The sequence below is a fragment of the Stenella coeruleoalba genome, assembly GCF_951394435.1.
Source record: "Stenella coeruleoalba genome assembly, chromosome: 19".
Taxonomy (NCBI): domain Eukaryota; kingdom Metazoa; phylum Chordata; class Mammalia; order Artiodactyla; family Delphinidae; genus Stenella; species Stenella coeruleoalba.
Genome location: NC_137165.1, coordinates 14849704 through 14865283, shown reverse-complemented (window position 1 = coordinate 14865283; position 15580 = coordinate 14849704). Strand labels below are relative to the sequence as shown.

General features: G+C 38.7%; 1 protein-coding gene across 1 annotated transcript in view; it reads left to right on the top strand.

Moving 5' to 3' along the window:
• The window catches only part of CPD (carboxypeptidase D), a 68026-nt gene that overhangs the window by 16415 nt on the left and 36031 nt on the right, over positions 1 to 15580 (top strand). Inside the window, exons 3-7 of the mRNA XM_079904430.1 lie at positions 8907 to 9049; positions 9726 to 9895; positions 11330 to 11679; positions 12167 to 12358; positions 14424 to 14591. Coding sequence (XP_079760556.1) covers positions 8907 to 9049; positions 9726 to 9895; positions 11330 to 11679; positions 12167 to 12358; positions 14424 to 14591 — 1023 coding nt within the window. The remainder of the gene's footprint in view (positions 1 to 8906; positions 9050 to 9725; positions 9896 to 11329; positions 11680 to 12166; positions 12359 to 14423; positions 14592 to 15580) is intronic.

Genomic DNA, 15580 nt, shown 5'->3' with positions numbered 1-15580 from the left:
CATGGCTCACGGGCCCAGCCGCTCCACGGCATGTGGGATCCTCCCGGATCGGGGCATGAACCTGTGTCCCCTGCATCGGCAGGCAGACTCTCAACCACTGCGCCACCAGGAAGCCCAGACCTTTAGTGTTAGATTGTTCGTAAGTTATATGCTACAAAATCATTATTTATATAAAATGTGATCTGTAGGACCAGAGGCCACTGAATGTAGTTTCTTCTCTGAGAATTAGATCATATTTTTAAAAGACTTCTGTCCTTCCTCCCCGCCCCTTACCCTGGGCATATGTTTGTATGTGTTATTGATTGGAGCTGGCTAGTTACAGTCCTATTAAAGTTACATCTAAAAAGATGATTAGATAACACTCTAAAATATGACTGTAAGCTTTGTCTTCTTGTTGCTGTTAGCTAGTATTTCTTAAATTATTGCTGAAGTAAGACAATTAAGGGGTAGACAAAAGAATGCTAGGACTCAAGCCTGGTGATTATAGTATTATAAGTAGTCTACTTCACTGCATTCTGACATAATTAAAGCGTGAGTTGACTGTGTTTGCAATTTAATTCAGCTATTAAGGTTTTTTTTTCCGTAAATGGGAAGTTTTTTTTCTATTAACTTTTATATATGCAGAAAAATAGATTAGTTCACATTTGTATTGCTCTGAAATTATTTGTATGTGTTCTGTGTTTCTTTTCCTCACCAAGACTCTAAACTCTGAATGGAAATATGTCTCCTATTTATAAATCCCTATAATCTTAGTTTAATGATTTACAATGACCATTGTACTGTGACCAATACAGTAGTAAATATTGGCGATTAATAAATATGATATACAATGAATAACATATGTATGTTCACATGTGTACATGTGAGTCAGAGTTACCAAAGATGATCAGAGGTCAACAATGACTGAAGGTGACTTACGTCACTTAATGACGAAATATGACTGGTAGGGATGTGAAAATCAGCATCTCACCATTTTTCTTCCAGACCCAAAGTAAGTGCCAAGATGCTGGAAGATAAGAGAAAACCAAAAGATGGATAGCTTGCCTTCTAAGAAAAAAGGTTAAGACAAAGTTACTGGGCTTGTGGTAGTGGTAAACCTGCACATATATTTTACGAAGACAAAGTCTATTTGACATCTCCACATGGATGGTCAATGGGAATCTCAAATTTAATGCATTCAAAACAGAAGTCTTAACTTCCCACTGATCCAGCCTACTTACTTTCATTCCTTCAACAAATATTTACTGAAGGAATACGATGTGCCTGGTACTGTTCTTGTGCTTGGAATATCCATCAATGAGCATAACGAATATTCTGCCCTTGTGTTGCTTATAATCTAGCAAGGAGGAACAGGCAGTCAATAAGAAACATAATAGGTAAATTGTTAGGTACCGTAGAAAAAAAAGAAAAAAGTAGAAAAGGGTGAGAGTGCTGGTGAGATGGGCTTGGGGACAGCGATGGGGAGAAGTAAGTAGCAACTTTTAAGTGGGGAGATCAAGGTGAGCCTAATTGTCAAGTTGAAATTGGAGCAAAGAGCTGAAGGTGAGGGGAAGGAGTTAGTCAAGTAGAGATATGTGGGGGAAGAGCATACCAGGCAAAGGAAACAGCTAGAACAAAGATCCAAAGTCAGGAGGTACCTAGTGTATCCGGTGAACAGCGGGGAGGCCAGTGTGGCTGGTGCACAGCCAGTGATGGGGAGAGTATAAAAGGAGGTTAGAGAGGAAAGGGGAGTGGTGGTGGACAAATCATGCAGAGGCTTAGGCTTTGGCTCTTAGTCTGAGTGAAATAGAGAGTCATCGTATAGGGGAATAACATCCGACTTACATTTTAGCAGAATTTCTCTGGCATCTCTGTTGAGAAAAGAACATAGAACGGCTAGGGCAGGGACAGGGAGACCTATTAAGAGTGATTGCAGAAATCCAGGTGGAGAAACAATTGTGGCTTGTATCAGGGCAGCAGCAGTAGAGGTCAGGAGAAATCTTGGGATTCTGGATATATTTTGAAGTTAGAACTAGCACGATTTCCTGATGCTTTAGATGTGGGATGTGACTCCAGAGCTTTGGGCCTGAGCAACTAAATTCTTCTAGTGCCATTGACCATCATGGGAGAGACTGGTTTAGGGAATATGAGAATATGTTAGGTTTGTGATATCCAAGTAGAGATATTGAATAGGCAATTGGATGGACAAGTCTGGATTCTGGGAACGAGGTGTAGGCTGGACATAGAAATTTGAGAGTTGTCAGCCGGTAGATAATATTTAAACCCCATGGGGCTGCATGAGACACCAAGGGCATAAGTGAAGAAAGAGAAGAGGATCAAAGACAGAGCCTTAGGCATGCCATATCTGTTTCCTTTGTTCTCCTTCATCCTCTCAGTTAATGACACTAATAACACTGTCTCCCTAGTTTCTCAAGCCAAAAATCTAGACATCATCCTTGATTCCTTTTAAACAAGTCCTTTCTACATCCAAATCTCTCTGCTTTATCTCCATTACCAGCAACCTAGTCAAATCCATCATTCTCTTCTAATTCATCTTCCTGCTTTCCTTTTCGTTTCCCTATAGTCATTTTTCACTCAGCAGTCAGAATGATCTTTAAAAAAGGCTGTTCAGATTATATCACACCTCTGCTCAAAACCCTTTAGTGTTCTGTGCAGCAAGGGAGACAATCAACAGAGTGAAAAGGCAGCCTACTGAGAATATTTGCAAACCATATATCAGATAAGGGGTTAATATTCAGAATATATAAAGAACTCCTACAACTCAAGTAATCTGATTAATAAACGGGCAAAGGACTTGAATAGACATTTCTTCAAAAAACATATAAACGGCCAACAGACATATGAAAAGATGCTTAATATCATTAATGATCAGGGAAAAACAAATCAAAACCACAATGAGATATCACCTTATACCTCTGAGGATGACCACTATCAAAAATACCAAAATAGCAGGTGTTGATGGGGATGTGGAGTTTGCACAGTTGGTAGGAATATAAAATAGTGCAGTTGCACAACTTTGCACAGTTGGTAGGAATATAAAATAGTGCAGTTGCTATGGAAAACAGTATGGAGCTTCCTCAAAAAGTTAAGAATAGAATTACCATATGATTCAACAATCTCACTTCCGGGTGTAAATACAACAGAATTGAAAACAAGATCTTGAAAAGATATTTGTACACCCATGTTCATTGCAGTGTTAGTCACAATTGCCAAGAAGCAACCTAAATATTCATTGACAGATGAATGGATAAAGAAAATTTGGTATATACATACAAAGGAATATTATTCAGCCTAAAAAAGAAGGCAATCACATCTGATAAAGGACTGTTATCCAAAATATATAAAAAACTCTTAAGACTCAATACTAAGAAAACAACAACTGCATTAAAAAATGGGCCAAAGACCTTAACAGACATCTCACCAACAAAGATAGACAGATGGCAAATGAACATGAAGATATGCTCCATGTCATATGTCATCAGGGAAATGCAAGTTAAAACAAGTTACCACTACACACCTATCAGAAAGGCTAAAATCCAGAACCCTGACAACAGCAAATGCTTGTGAAGATGTAGAACAACAGGAACTCTCATTCATTATTGGTGGGAATACAAAATGGTACAGCCATTTTGGAAGATAGTCTGGTGGTTTCTTACAAAACTAAACATACTCTAATCATACAACCCAGCAATTTTGCTCCTTGGTATTTAACCAAAGGAGTTGAAAACTTACGTTCTCACAAAAACCTGCACATAGATGTTTATAGTAAACTTTATTCATAATTGTCAAAACTTGGAAGCAACCAAGATGTCCTTCAGTAGGTGAATGGGTAAAATAAACTGTGGTACATCAGACAAAGGCCTATTATTCAGCACTAAAAGGAAATGAGCTATCAAGCCATGAAAAGACATGGAGGAGGGAATTCCCTGGCAGTCCAGTGGTTAGGACTCTGCACTTCCACTGCAGGGGGCCCAGTTTCTATCCCTGGTTAGGGAGCTAAGATCCCACAAGCTGCGCAGCCCAAAAAAAAAAAAAACAAAAAAACAAAACGCAGAGCAACCTTGAATACCTATTACTAAATGAAAGAAACCAATCTGGAAAGGCTACATACTATATGATTCCAACTATATGACACTCTGGAAAAGGCAAAACGATATGGAGATAGTAAAAAGATCAGTGGTTGCCAGGGGTTAGGGAGGAGGTTGGGATGAATAGGTGGAGCATAGAGGATTTTTAGGGCAGTGAAACCACTGTGTATGATACTATAATGGGGAAACATGTCATTATACATTTGTCAAAACTCATAGCATATACAACACCGAGAATGAACCCTAATGTAAACTATGGACTTTGGGTGGTAATGATGTGTTGATGTAGGTTCATCAGTTGTAACAAATGAAGATTTTTGCATCTGTGTACATCAGGGATATATTTTTTTTTGTAGTGTCTTTGTCTGGTTTTGGTACCAGGGTAATGCTGGCCTTGTAGAACAAATTTGGTAGTGATTCTTCCTCTTCAACTTTTTGGAATAGTGTGAGGAGGATAAGTATTAACTCTTTTTTAAATGTTTGGTAGAATTCAGCTGTGAAGCTGTCTGGCCCTGGACTTTTGTTTGTTGGGAGTTTTTTGATTACTGATTCAATTTTATTATTGGTAATCAGTCTGTTCATATTTTCCATTTCTTCCTGATTCAGTCTTGGAAGATTGTATGTTTCTAGGACTTTATCCATTTCTGCTAGGTTGTCCAATTTGTTGGCATAGAGTTTTTCATGGTAATCTCTTATGATCCTTTGTATTTCTGTGGTGTCAGTTGTAACTTCTCTTTCATTTCTGATTTTATTTATTGGGGCCATCTCTTTTTTATTTGTGTCAAGGTATTTATTTATTTCCCCTTTGATTTCTTCATTGACCCATTGGTTGTTTAGTTGCATGTTGTTTAGCCTCCACATGGTTGTTTTTCCCATTTTTCTTATTGTAATTGATTTCTAATTATTGTGGTCAGAAAAGAATGCTTAATATGATTTCAGTTTTCTTAAATTTATTGAGACTTGTTTTGTGGCCTAGCATGTCATCTATTTTGGAGAATGTTCTATGTGCATTTGAAAAGAATGTATATTCTGCTGTTTTGGGATGGACTATTCTGTATATATTTATTAAGTCAAGCTGGTCTAATGTGTTGTTTAAGACCAGTATTTCCTTATTGATTTTTCTGTTTGGATGATCTATCTATTTATGAAAATGTGTTAAAGTTCCCTACTACTATTGTGTTCTGTCTTTCTCTTTGTATGTCTGTTAATATTTGCTCTCTATATGTATTTAAGTTCTCCTGTGTTGGACACACAGATATATACAAGTGTCATGTGCTCTTGTTGGCTTGATCCCTTTATCATTACGACATTCCCTTTTCTGTCTCTTGTTACAGTCTTTGTTGTAAAGTTTATTTTGTCTGATATAAGTATTCCTCCCTCAGCTTTCTTTTCATTTCCATTTGAGTGGAATATCTTTTTCCATCTCTTTACTTTCAGTCTGTGTGTGTCTTTAGATTTGAAGTGAATCTCTTATATGGGTCTTATTTTTTTATCCATTCAGCCATCCTGTGTCTTTTGATTGGAGCATTTAGTCCATTTACATTTAAAGTAATAATTGATAGGTATATACTTATTGCCATTTTGTTAATTGTTTCTCTGGGTTTTTTTAGTTGTTCTTTGTTCCTTCCTTCTCTTGTCTCTCTTCCCTTGTGATTTGATGACTATTTTTAGTGTTATGTTTGGATTCCTTTCTCTTTATTTTTTGTGTATCTCTTACCAGTTTTTGGTTTGTGGTTACCTTGAGGTTCATGTATAATGACCTTTGTATATAGCTGTCTATTTTATGATGATCTCTTAAGTTTGAAGGGATTCTAAAAGCCCTACATTTTTACTTCCCCCACCCCTACACCACGTTTTATGTTTTGATGCATATTTTATATCTTTTTATTTTGTGTATCCCATAACTATTTATTGTAGATATAGATGATTTTACTACTTTTGTCTTTTAACCTTTCTACTAGAGTTATAAGTGGTTGATCCACTACCTTTTACTATATGTTTGTCTTTGCCATTGAGATTTTTTCTTTATTCATTTTCTTACTTCTAGTTGTGGCCTTTTCTGCTTGGAGAAGTCCCTTTAACATTTCTTGAAGAGCTGGTTTATTGGTGGTGAACTCCTTTAGCTTTTGTTTGTCTGTCAAACTCTTTATCTCTCCTTCAATTCTGAATGATAACCTTGCTGTGTAGAGTATTCTTGGTTGTATTTTTTGTTTTCAGCACTTTGAGTATATCATGCCATTCCCTTGTGGCCTGCTAAGCTTCTGCTGAAAAGTTAGCTGATAGTCTTATGGGAGTTTCCTTATATGTAACTAGTTGTTTTTCCTCTTGATACTTTTATGAGTCTCTTTATATTAAATTTTGACATTTTAAATATGTGTCTTGGTGTGTACCTCTTTGTGTTCATCTTGTTTGGGACTCTCTGTGTTTCCTGGAACTGGATGTCTGTTTCCTTCCCCAGGTTAGGGAAGTTTTCAGCTACTATTTCTTCATATAAGTTCTCTTCTTTTTTTATCTTTCTTCTCCTTCTGGGACCCTATAACGCAAATGTTAATATGCTTGATGTTGTCCCAGAAGTCACTTAAACTATCCTCATTTTTTTTTCCTGTTCAGCTTGGGTAGTTTTTACTACTCTGTCTTCCAGATCACTGATCCATTATTCTATATCATCAAATCTACTGTTGATTCCCTCTAGTGTATCTTCCATTTTATTTTTATTTTTTTAAAAAAGTTCATGTGTCCCTTTCTATTTATTTATTTTAAATTTTATTTATTTTTGGCTGCATTGGGTCTTCGTTGCTGCACGCAGGCTTCCTCTAGTTGTGGCGAGCGGGGACTACTCTTCGTCGCGGTGCACAGGCTTCTCATTGCGGTGGCTTCTCTTGTTGCAGAGCACAGGCTCTAGGTGTGCAGCCTTCAGTAGTTGCAGCACGCAGCTCAGTAGTTGCAGCATGCGAGCTCTAGAGCTCAGGCTCAGTAGTTGTGGAGCACGGGCTTAGTTGCTTCTCGGCATCTGAGATCTTCCCAGACCAGGGATCAAACCCATGTCCCTTGCATTGGCAGGCAGATTCCTAACCACTGTGACACCAGGGAAGTCCTATTTTTCATTTTAGTTATTGTATTCTTTAGCCCTAATTGGTCTTTTTTATATTTTCTAACTCTGTTGAAGTTTTCAGTGTGTTCATCCATTCTTCTCCTGTGTTCAGTGAGCATCTTTATGATCATTACCTTTAACTCTTTATCAGGTAGATTGCTTATCTCCATTTCATTTAGGTCTTTTTCTGAGGTTTTGTCTTATTGTTTCATTTGGAACACATTCCTCTGTCTCTTCATTTTGCCTAATTTTCTGTGTTGATTTTCTTTGTATTAAATAGGTCTGTTATGTCTTCCGATCTTGGAGAAGTGACTTTATGTTGGAGATGTCCTATGGGCCCAGCAGCTTGCTCCCCTCTAGGCAGACACTTCAGGGGTGTTCCCTATGAGGGCTGCTTGTGCCTTTCTGTTGTGGCAGGGCCAACTGCTTGGGCACATTGATGGTCAGGGCAGGCCCGGGCATGATTGAGTGTGATGCTCAGCATTGTTTGACCACTGTGGGCATGCTGATGGGTGAGGCAGGCCCCTGGCTCTAATAGGCTCGAAAGAGGATTCCAAAATGGTGCCTGTCAATGCTGGTGTCAGCATAATAGAATGAGATCACAAAAATGGGCTGCTGCCAGCATCTCAGTCCCCAGGGGGAGTCCCAGCTGCCTCCTGCCTCTCCTGGAGGCTATCCAATATCAGCAAGTGTGTCTGATTCAGGTGCCTTTCAAACTGTTGCCTCTGTGCTGGGACTTGGAGCAAGTGTATTTTTGCATGTACCCTTATGAGCAGAGTCTTGGTTTCCTACAGCTCTCTGGTACTCCTGAACATAAGCCCCACTGGCTTTTAAGCCAGACATTTTGGAAGCTTGTCTTCCTAATTCAGGACCCTGGTCTAGGGAGCTCAGTGTTGGTCTTGGACTCCTTGCTCCTCAGGGATGACTGTCACAGTTGTGATATTCCTCCTGCTTGTGCGTCGTTGCATCAGGGGTGTGGGCCCTGACTAGACTGCATCTCCACCCACCCACCCCATTTTGTTGTGTCTCCTTCCTTATGTCTTTAGCTGTGGAAAATCTTTTCTGTTATTCTTCAGGTTGTTCTCAGAGGTAGTTGTTCTGTAAGTAGTTGTAATTTTAGTGTGCCTATGTGAGGAGTTGAGCTCAGGATCTTTCTACTCTACCATTTTGATCCAGACCCTTCTTGTCACCTTTGTGATACAGGGAGTACAGTTAGAATAGTAAGCCCTTAATAATGCTTTGGTGTGAATATCCTTTATAACTTTAAGATCTTGAGTATTCTTCATGTTCATTCTGTCAAAAATCTTCACCTCTCTGTGCCTTACTTCTCACATCTGTAAAATGGGTGAAATAGCAATACCTACCTCAAAAAGTTTTTGTAAAGATTAAATGTTAATACACATAAAGGTCCTAGAACAGAGCTGGCATATAGTAAACACTCAAATGTAGAGTGGTTATCATTATTGCTATTGTTATTAACAATTATATTCATGCTCTTTATAACTTTATCCTATCAATCAAATATATTTCCTTTATGTATATTCCTTTCCAAGGTGTATTCCTTTCGCCTTCCTTGTTAGTGTCCTCTATAATTCAAGAGCCTTCTCCAACTTCAAACAATTTAATTAAAAGAGAATTTATACATGCAGAGATGACTGATTTAATTTCTATGGTCTTTTTAAGAGTAGAATTCTGAGAATAAACTTATTTTTTCCTTCATGTTTCAGGTGGCATGCAAGATTACAATTATCTATGGGCCAACTGTTTTGAAATCACATTAGAACTGTCTTGTTGCAAGTACCCACCAGCTTCGCAGCTTCAACAAGAATGGGAGAACAATCGTGAGTCTTTGATCACATTGATTGAAAAGGTAAAAGCTGAATGGAAGGTTGGCGTATGGTAATAATTGATTAAATAAGGGAGAAATTTGTGTATATGAACAACAGTTTATTCTAGATACCCTTTATTTTTCTGTTTTTATTATTTAAGATTGTAGATTATATTTAGAAATTATTATATTAGAATCTGTTAGAACATATTCTGGCCATGCCTCTGTTATCCTTCCCCCCAGCTCTTTTCCTCTGGAGGGCTTCTTTTGACTGTCTTACAACACTTTTACCACCTGAAATAATTAGCAAAATTTGTAGTACCAGATTCTTACAATGCCATTCGATCATATTTGCTAGAGAACCTTTACCATTATATGAACCATGGACATAAGTTTAATTTAAATATCAGGCAGGCTAATATACTACTGGATAAATCGGAAATGATTACTTATATCTTGCTGATAAAAGCAGAAGTCTGGCTTTGAGAAGAAGGAATTTCAAAAGCATTTTACAGTCTAGATTTCAGATGACTTAAGTTTAAGGATTTAATTTTTTTGGTCTATATTTTATTTCAACTTGGAGAGATTGAAAACTATTTCAGGGAGCTAGAGGAATAAGCTTATTTTTAAAAAATTCTAGCATCAATGCAGAGAGGTTATTTTCTCTTGCCTTCCAAACTGATTGTGAGCAGTCTACTTTGATTCTTGTTTTTTTTAGGTCCACATTGGAGTTAAAGGATTTGTTAAAGATTCAGTAACAGGAGCTGGCTTAGAGAATGCAACCATCTCAGTGGCTGGTATTAATCATAATATCACAACAGGAAGATTTGGTGATTTCCACCGATTACTTGTTCCTGGAACTTATAACATTACAGCAGTTTTAACTGGGTAAGAATTTAAACTAGACTCTTAAAATGTCAAGTTTCCGTTTATATCTAAGAAGAGAAATATACTCTTGGAGATCTTATTTACTGTATCTGGCTTTTGTTTTTCCTTGTTTTCTGATTTTTTCCCCCTTTATAACGAGAAAATACTATGGTGGATCTTCTGTCACGTTAACAATACAACTGGATATGAAGCATCGTTGTAAAATTGGGAGGAGGGACAGTTTTAAAAGCTTGATGGGGCTTCCCTGGTGGCGCAGTGGTTGAGAGTCCGCCTGCCGATGCAGGGGACACAGGTTCGTGCCCCAGTCCAGGAGGATCCCACATGCCGCGGAGCGGCTGGGCCCGTGAGCCATGGCCACTGAGCCTGCGCGTCCGGAGCCTGTGCTCCGCAACGGGAGAGGCCACAACAGTGAGAGGCACACGTACCGCAAAAAAAAAAAAAAAAAGCTTGGTGGTCAGCTGTGTAAAGCATTGCTGCAAGGCTAATTGAATACCAAGGTAGAAGAAACTCAGGGCTCTATGAAAGACATTTTGAAGAGCTGTCTCACCATCAGCTTTCTAATACATGACATGAGTGGTTCCCCACCTCCTCTGGGAGCATTTCTGGAAGCTCATTTTGCTAAGGATTTACCTTTAGGAAATAAATTACCTTTAATTTTGAACTTTCCCATTTGGTAAAGTAGTTGGAATGTCAATCAGATAAGGCACTACAAAGAATTGGATCATTTATCCCTACTTTGAGTATTGTAGCAATGGTTACAATGGATTAATGACCTTCATTTTTCATCATATTCTCTCCTTTGAATGTAATTTTTTTATTATTTATTTAATAAATTTATTTATTTTTGGCTGCGTTGGGTCTTTGTTGCTGTGCACAGGCTTTCTCTAGTTGCAGCGAGCAGGGGCTAATCTTTGTTGCAGTCCGCGGGCTTCTCATTGCAGTGGCTTCTCTTGTTGCGGAGCACGAGCTCTAGGTGCGCAGGCTTCATTCAGTAGCTGTGGCACGTGGGCTCAGTAGTTGTGCCTCTCTGCCTCTAGAGCACAGGCTCAGCAGTTGTGGTGCACGGGCTTTGTTGCTCCCTGGCATGTGGGATTTTCCTTGGACAGGGCTCGCACCCGTGTCCCCTGCATTGGCAGGTGGATTCTTAACCACTGCGCCACCAGGGAAGCCCCTGAATGTAATTTTTTATAAGCATTCTAATGTGTGGAACCTGAAAGGATGGTAAGAGAAATAGTTCTTTAAATACTTAATCTGGGATTCTTTGTGAGATAATACTCTAAAAGTCTTGAATTTACACATTTATCTTTATTTGATTTGATTTTCGATAGACTAAGCGCAAGCGTATGAAAAGGCTATTGTACTTTTATAATGTTAATGCATTGTCTGTTTCAATTTAACTCTAAGCCATCTACTTTTTCAAATTTTTCTCTTCAGGTATATGCCACTGACTGTTAATAACATAATAGTGAAAGAAGGACCAGCCACAAAGGTGAATTTTCCCCTTCGGCCAACTGTGGCTTCAGTAGTCCCTGACACAACTGAGGTTGTAGTAACTGCTAGCACGGTTGCTATACCTAATAGTCCTCTTGGAACACAGTCCTCCCACCAGCCAGTTCAGCCACAGGACTTTCACCACCACCATTTCCCTGATATGGAAATCTTCTTGAGAAGGTTTGCCAATGAATATCCTAACATCACCCGGCTTTATTCATTGGGAAAATCGGTAGAGTCAAGAGAACTTTATGTAATGGAGATATCTGATAATCCAGGTGTCCATGAACCAGGTAATTGGTGTAGTTTCACACATAATTTCAGATTGCTTCTCAGAGCTATGTGCTATATTGCTTTGCTTCATCTGGAAAGGTCACCTATTGTATGTATAACTGGATCAAAGAAAACGTAACCAATTTTTTCCTAGAAAAGAAGAAAATCCATTTGATAATCCATATTATGCACAAAGTTTAACATACTGCATAATTAGATTCTTTCTGCTAATACTACTTTTATTTTCATATTATATGGCATATATACGTATGTATATATATCTATATATCTATATATATATACACACATACGTATATATGCTTTGAGCTTGCTCAGATGTATATATTAGTAAGGACTGCTTTATAAGATGCTTTTTCCTGTTTCTTTTGCCAAAATACATCTTAAATCTTTGGTTTAGGGTCTTTGTATGTGTTGGGGAAAAAGTAGAGAGAGTCTAGGATTAATGAAGAGGAAAAAACATCTTCCATGTAATTACTTTATTTTCAGGTGAACCAGAATTTAAGTACATTGGAAATATGCATGGAAATGAAGTGGTTGGAAGAGAACTGTTACTGAACCTCATCGAATACCTTTGTAAGAACTTTGGAACAGATCCCGATGTAACAGATTTGGTTCTTAACACTAGAATTCACCTGATGCCATCCATGAATCCTGATGGGTATGAAAAGGCCCAGGAAGGTAAAGAATAGCTGTCTACTAATGCTTAACCTTTTTAATTATTATATGGCATAATTATTTGGGGATAGAAAAGAATTTGAACTGGTTGTTTCCCTGAAATTTCTTCCTATTTTTATACTTATAATTTATCATTGGTTCTAGCTTTTGTATTCTTGTAAGATAGGCTAGTTCATTCAACAATTATGTCATCAAGTTTATACTTAATGAAGTTCTCCACTTTGGTAATGGCTCTTATTTACTAAAATAATGTAAGATTTTTACAAATTGTTCCACTTTAACAGTAATTTTTGTTAAATTATTGTATTGGGAACTTTATCTCATAAGTGAAATCTCAAACCAAATATTTTTTAAGCCAGTGACTCTGTTTTGACTCCCATTTCTACTCCCCATGCATGTATAATCTAAACCTGCTAAGTTATTGACTTCCCATTCCTCTGCCTCCTCTGGGCTAGCCCATCTTTCCTAGGGCATTATAGTAAGGGCAGGGAGAGCAACTTTCTTACATGGGCCACATTATGCAGAACACTAGGAGAGTGAGAATCCATCTTTTCCCAGCCTGTGATTCCTTCCAGGCAGTGATACCAGTGAGTAGAAAAGATACCACAATATGAATATGCAGCCACGTGGTTTATTACTCTCACTGACTGAACACTGAGAGAATCGATTAGTAAATGACCAGGTTAATCCTTATATATATCATTTAGATTCTTTCGCTAAGGACCTTATTCTCTGTCAGCCTCACAAATTCCTTCCACATTCCTCCCTTGAGACCTTTCTGAAAGATGGAACTACTTACTACTAGTGAGTCCTCTGGTAGATTTTCTTCATTCACTTGCATTCATTTTCTCATTATAATGACAATAATAGGGCTCTCATCCCATAGTAAAATGGAATAAGCTTAAGTTGAACCCTTTCTCCTCCTCCCTTCCAACTATGTTCTTGACTAACTTTACCTTTTTGTTATCACTTTAATGTGAGCATACTGCAACTTTTTTCTTTTCATTTGGTCTGTTTATTTACATTGTTTTAGTGACCCGTATGCCAGTACAATAGAGTCCCCCCTCATGCCAGTCATGCCCACTCAACATTGTGATCACGTCACTGTATGTGGATTATTGACAGATGAGCAATATGTTAATATAATTCGTATGGTTGGAGTTTTTCCCCTCAAAGTATGACCAGAGGCAGAAATGAAAGGATAATGGTTTTAGGTTTCTATTCAGAAGATCTAGAAGAGATACATTTTTTTTAATGTACAATGTAAAAACGATGTGTGTTTTAATCACGTTACCCAACTGAACTTGGATCCTCTCACCTGCTGCAGAGCAAAGCCAATTTACTGATATGAGGTTGTGGTGAAGGAAAGTACAGGATTTATCTGCAGGCACTAAACAAGGAGAATGGGCAGCTCATGCTCAAAAGACCTGAACTTCTCAATGGCTTTCAGGGAAGGATTTTTAAAGGCAACATTTGGGGTGAGGGTACAGGGTGCATGGCTTTCTTCTGATTGATTGGTGGTGTGGAGGTAGCAGGGTGATGTTTCGGGAATCTTAATCATCAGCCTTCTGGTTCCAACCAGTCTGGGGTCTACATGCTTGTGCTCAGCACATAGTCACCTCCCCCTACTGGGTCGGGGTCTTACATCCTGCAGAACAACTCAAGGATACATGTTAGATTGTTATGTATATCCCTTGAGTAAGAACTAGGACTCTTGTTTTTAATCGGGAATCATTGTCATTACTTTTCTTGCTTAACTGCTTTTCGTTTACTTCTGAATTTCCTCACTTCCCTAATTAGTAACTGCTTATACCTGCTCTTTGGAACTCAGGGAAGGCCTAGGAGACTAAAGCCTTTTTTCTACAAACAAGAAATATGGGATACAGAGGGGGTTTTTTTAACCTGGGAAGGCCCCACAGGGTCCTACTCGGTTTCAGTCATAGTGTGTTTGATCATAGTGAAGCCCGATGTGTTCACACTTACCTTTGAGTTAAGATAGCTGAAGTAGTATGTATTGGATTAAAATATAAATGAAACATGGCTTAAATTTGAATCTTTTATCATACAGGAGATTCAATAAGTGTAGTCGGCAGAAATAACAGCAACAACTTTGACCTGAACCGAAATTTCCCAGATCAGTTCATTCAGATCACAGATCCTACCCAACCAGAAACTATTGCTGTAATGAGCTGGATGAAGGCCTATCCATTTGTGCTGTCAGCAAACCTGCATGGAGGTAATAGCAACTTGATATTCCACTAATTAATTCTTGTTGAGAGCATTTGAAGATCCCAGTGGAAGTTTATCTGTTTATAGTCTTAGGCTATCTTAAGCCTGTTATTGCTTTTATGGCAGACAACAATAAAGGTCTTTTCTCATTACTTTTTAAGCCAGTTTCCTGGCTGTTTTCCCCGTTCCTCCCCCACCCCTCCCCTCTCCCAGTACTCTTCCATTCTCCCTCCTTCCATCTGCCCTGCCTCCCTCTCTTTCTCTGTCTCTCACCCTCCACCTCTCCTTCCCTTTTCCTCCTTCTCCCTCCCTCCATTTCTTTCTCACTTAGTTCTTCAAGTGTTTTATATTTATCCCTCAGAAATGTTTTATATTTATCCCTCTCACTGGGAATTTGGTAACATGTTCTTTGTCATTTATAAAAATTAAACACTAACAGATCCAAATGTTTAGTCCTATTTCTCCCTAAAGTTTAATATGCCCTTTTATGTAGGTTTAGATTTTGACATTCTCTTATCTTTCATCTGCTGTGTATTTAACTGTAGCACAATGACCTCATTCTCATGTAGTATCTGAGCTTATACACCTCCATATAATTCAGCAGGAACTTAGTTGAATAGGATGAGAGGTCAAGATTAAAAATCATCACAATGAGGCTTCCCTGGCGTCTCAGTGGTTAAGAATCCACCTGCCAATGCAGGGGACACAGGTTCGAGCCCTGGCCCGGGAAGGGCCCGCCTGCCACGGAGCAGCTAAACCCGTGCACCACAACTACCAAGCCTGTGCTCTAGAGCCCGTGAGCCACAACTGCTGAGCCCAGGTGCCACAACTACTGAAGCCCACGTGCCAAGAGCCCGTGCTCTGCAACAAGAGAAGCCACCACAACAAGTAGCCCGGGCACTGCAACAAAGAGTAGGCCCCCCTGCATGCCACAGCTAGAGAAAGCCGGTGTGCTGCAACAAGGACCCAACGCAGCCAAAAATAAATAAATCAACA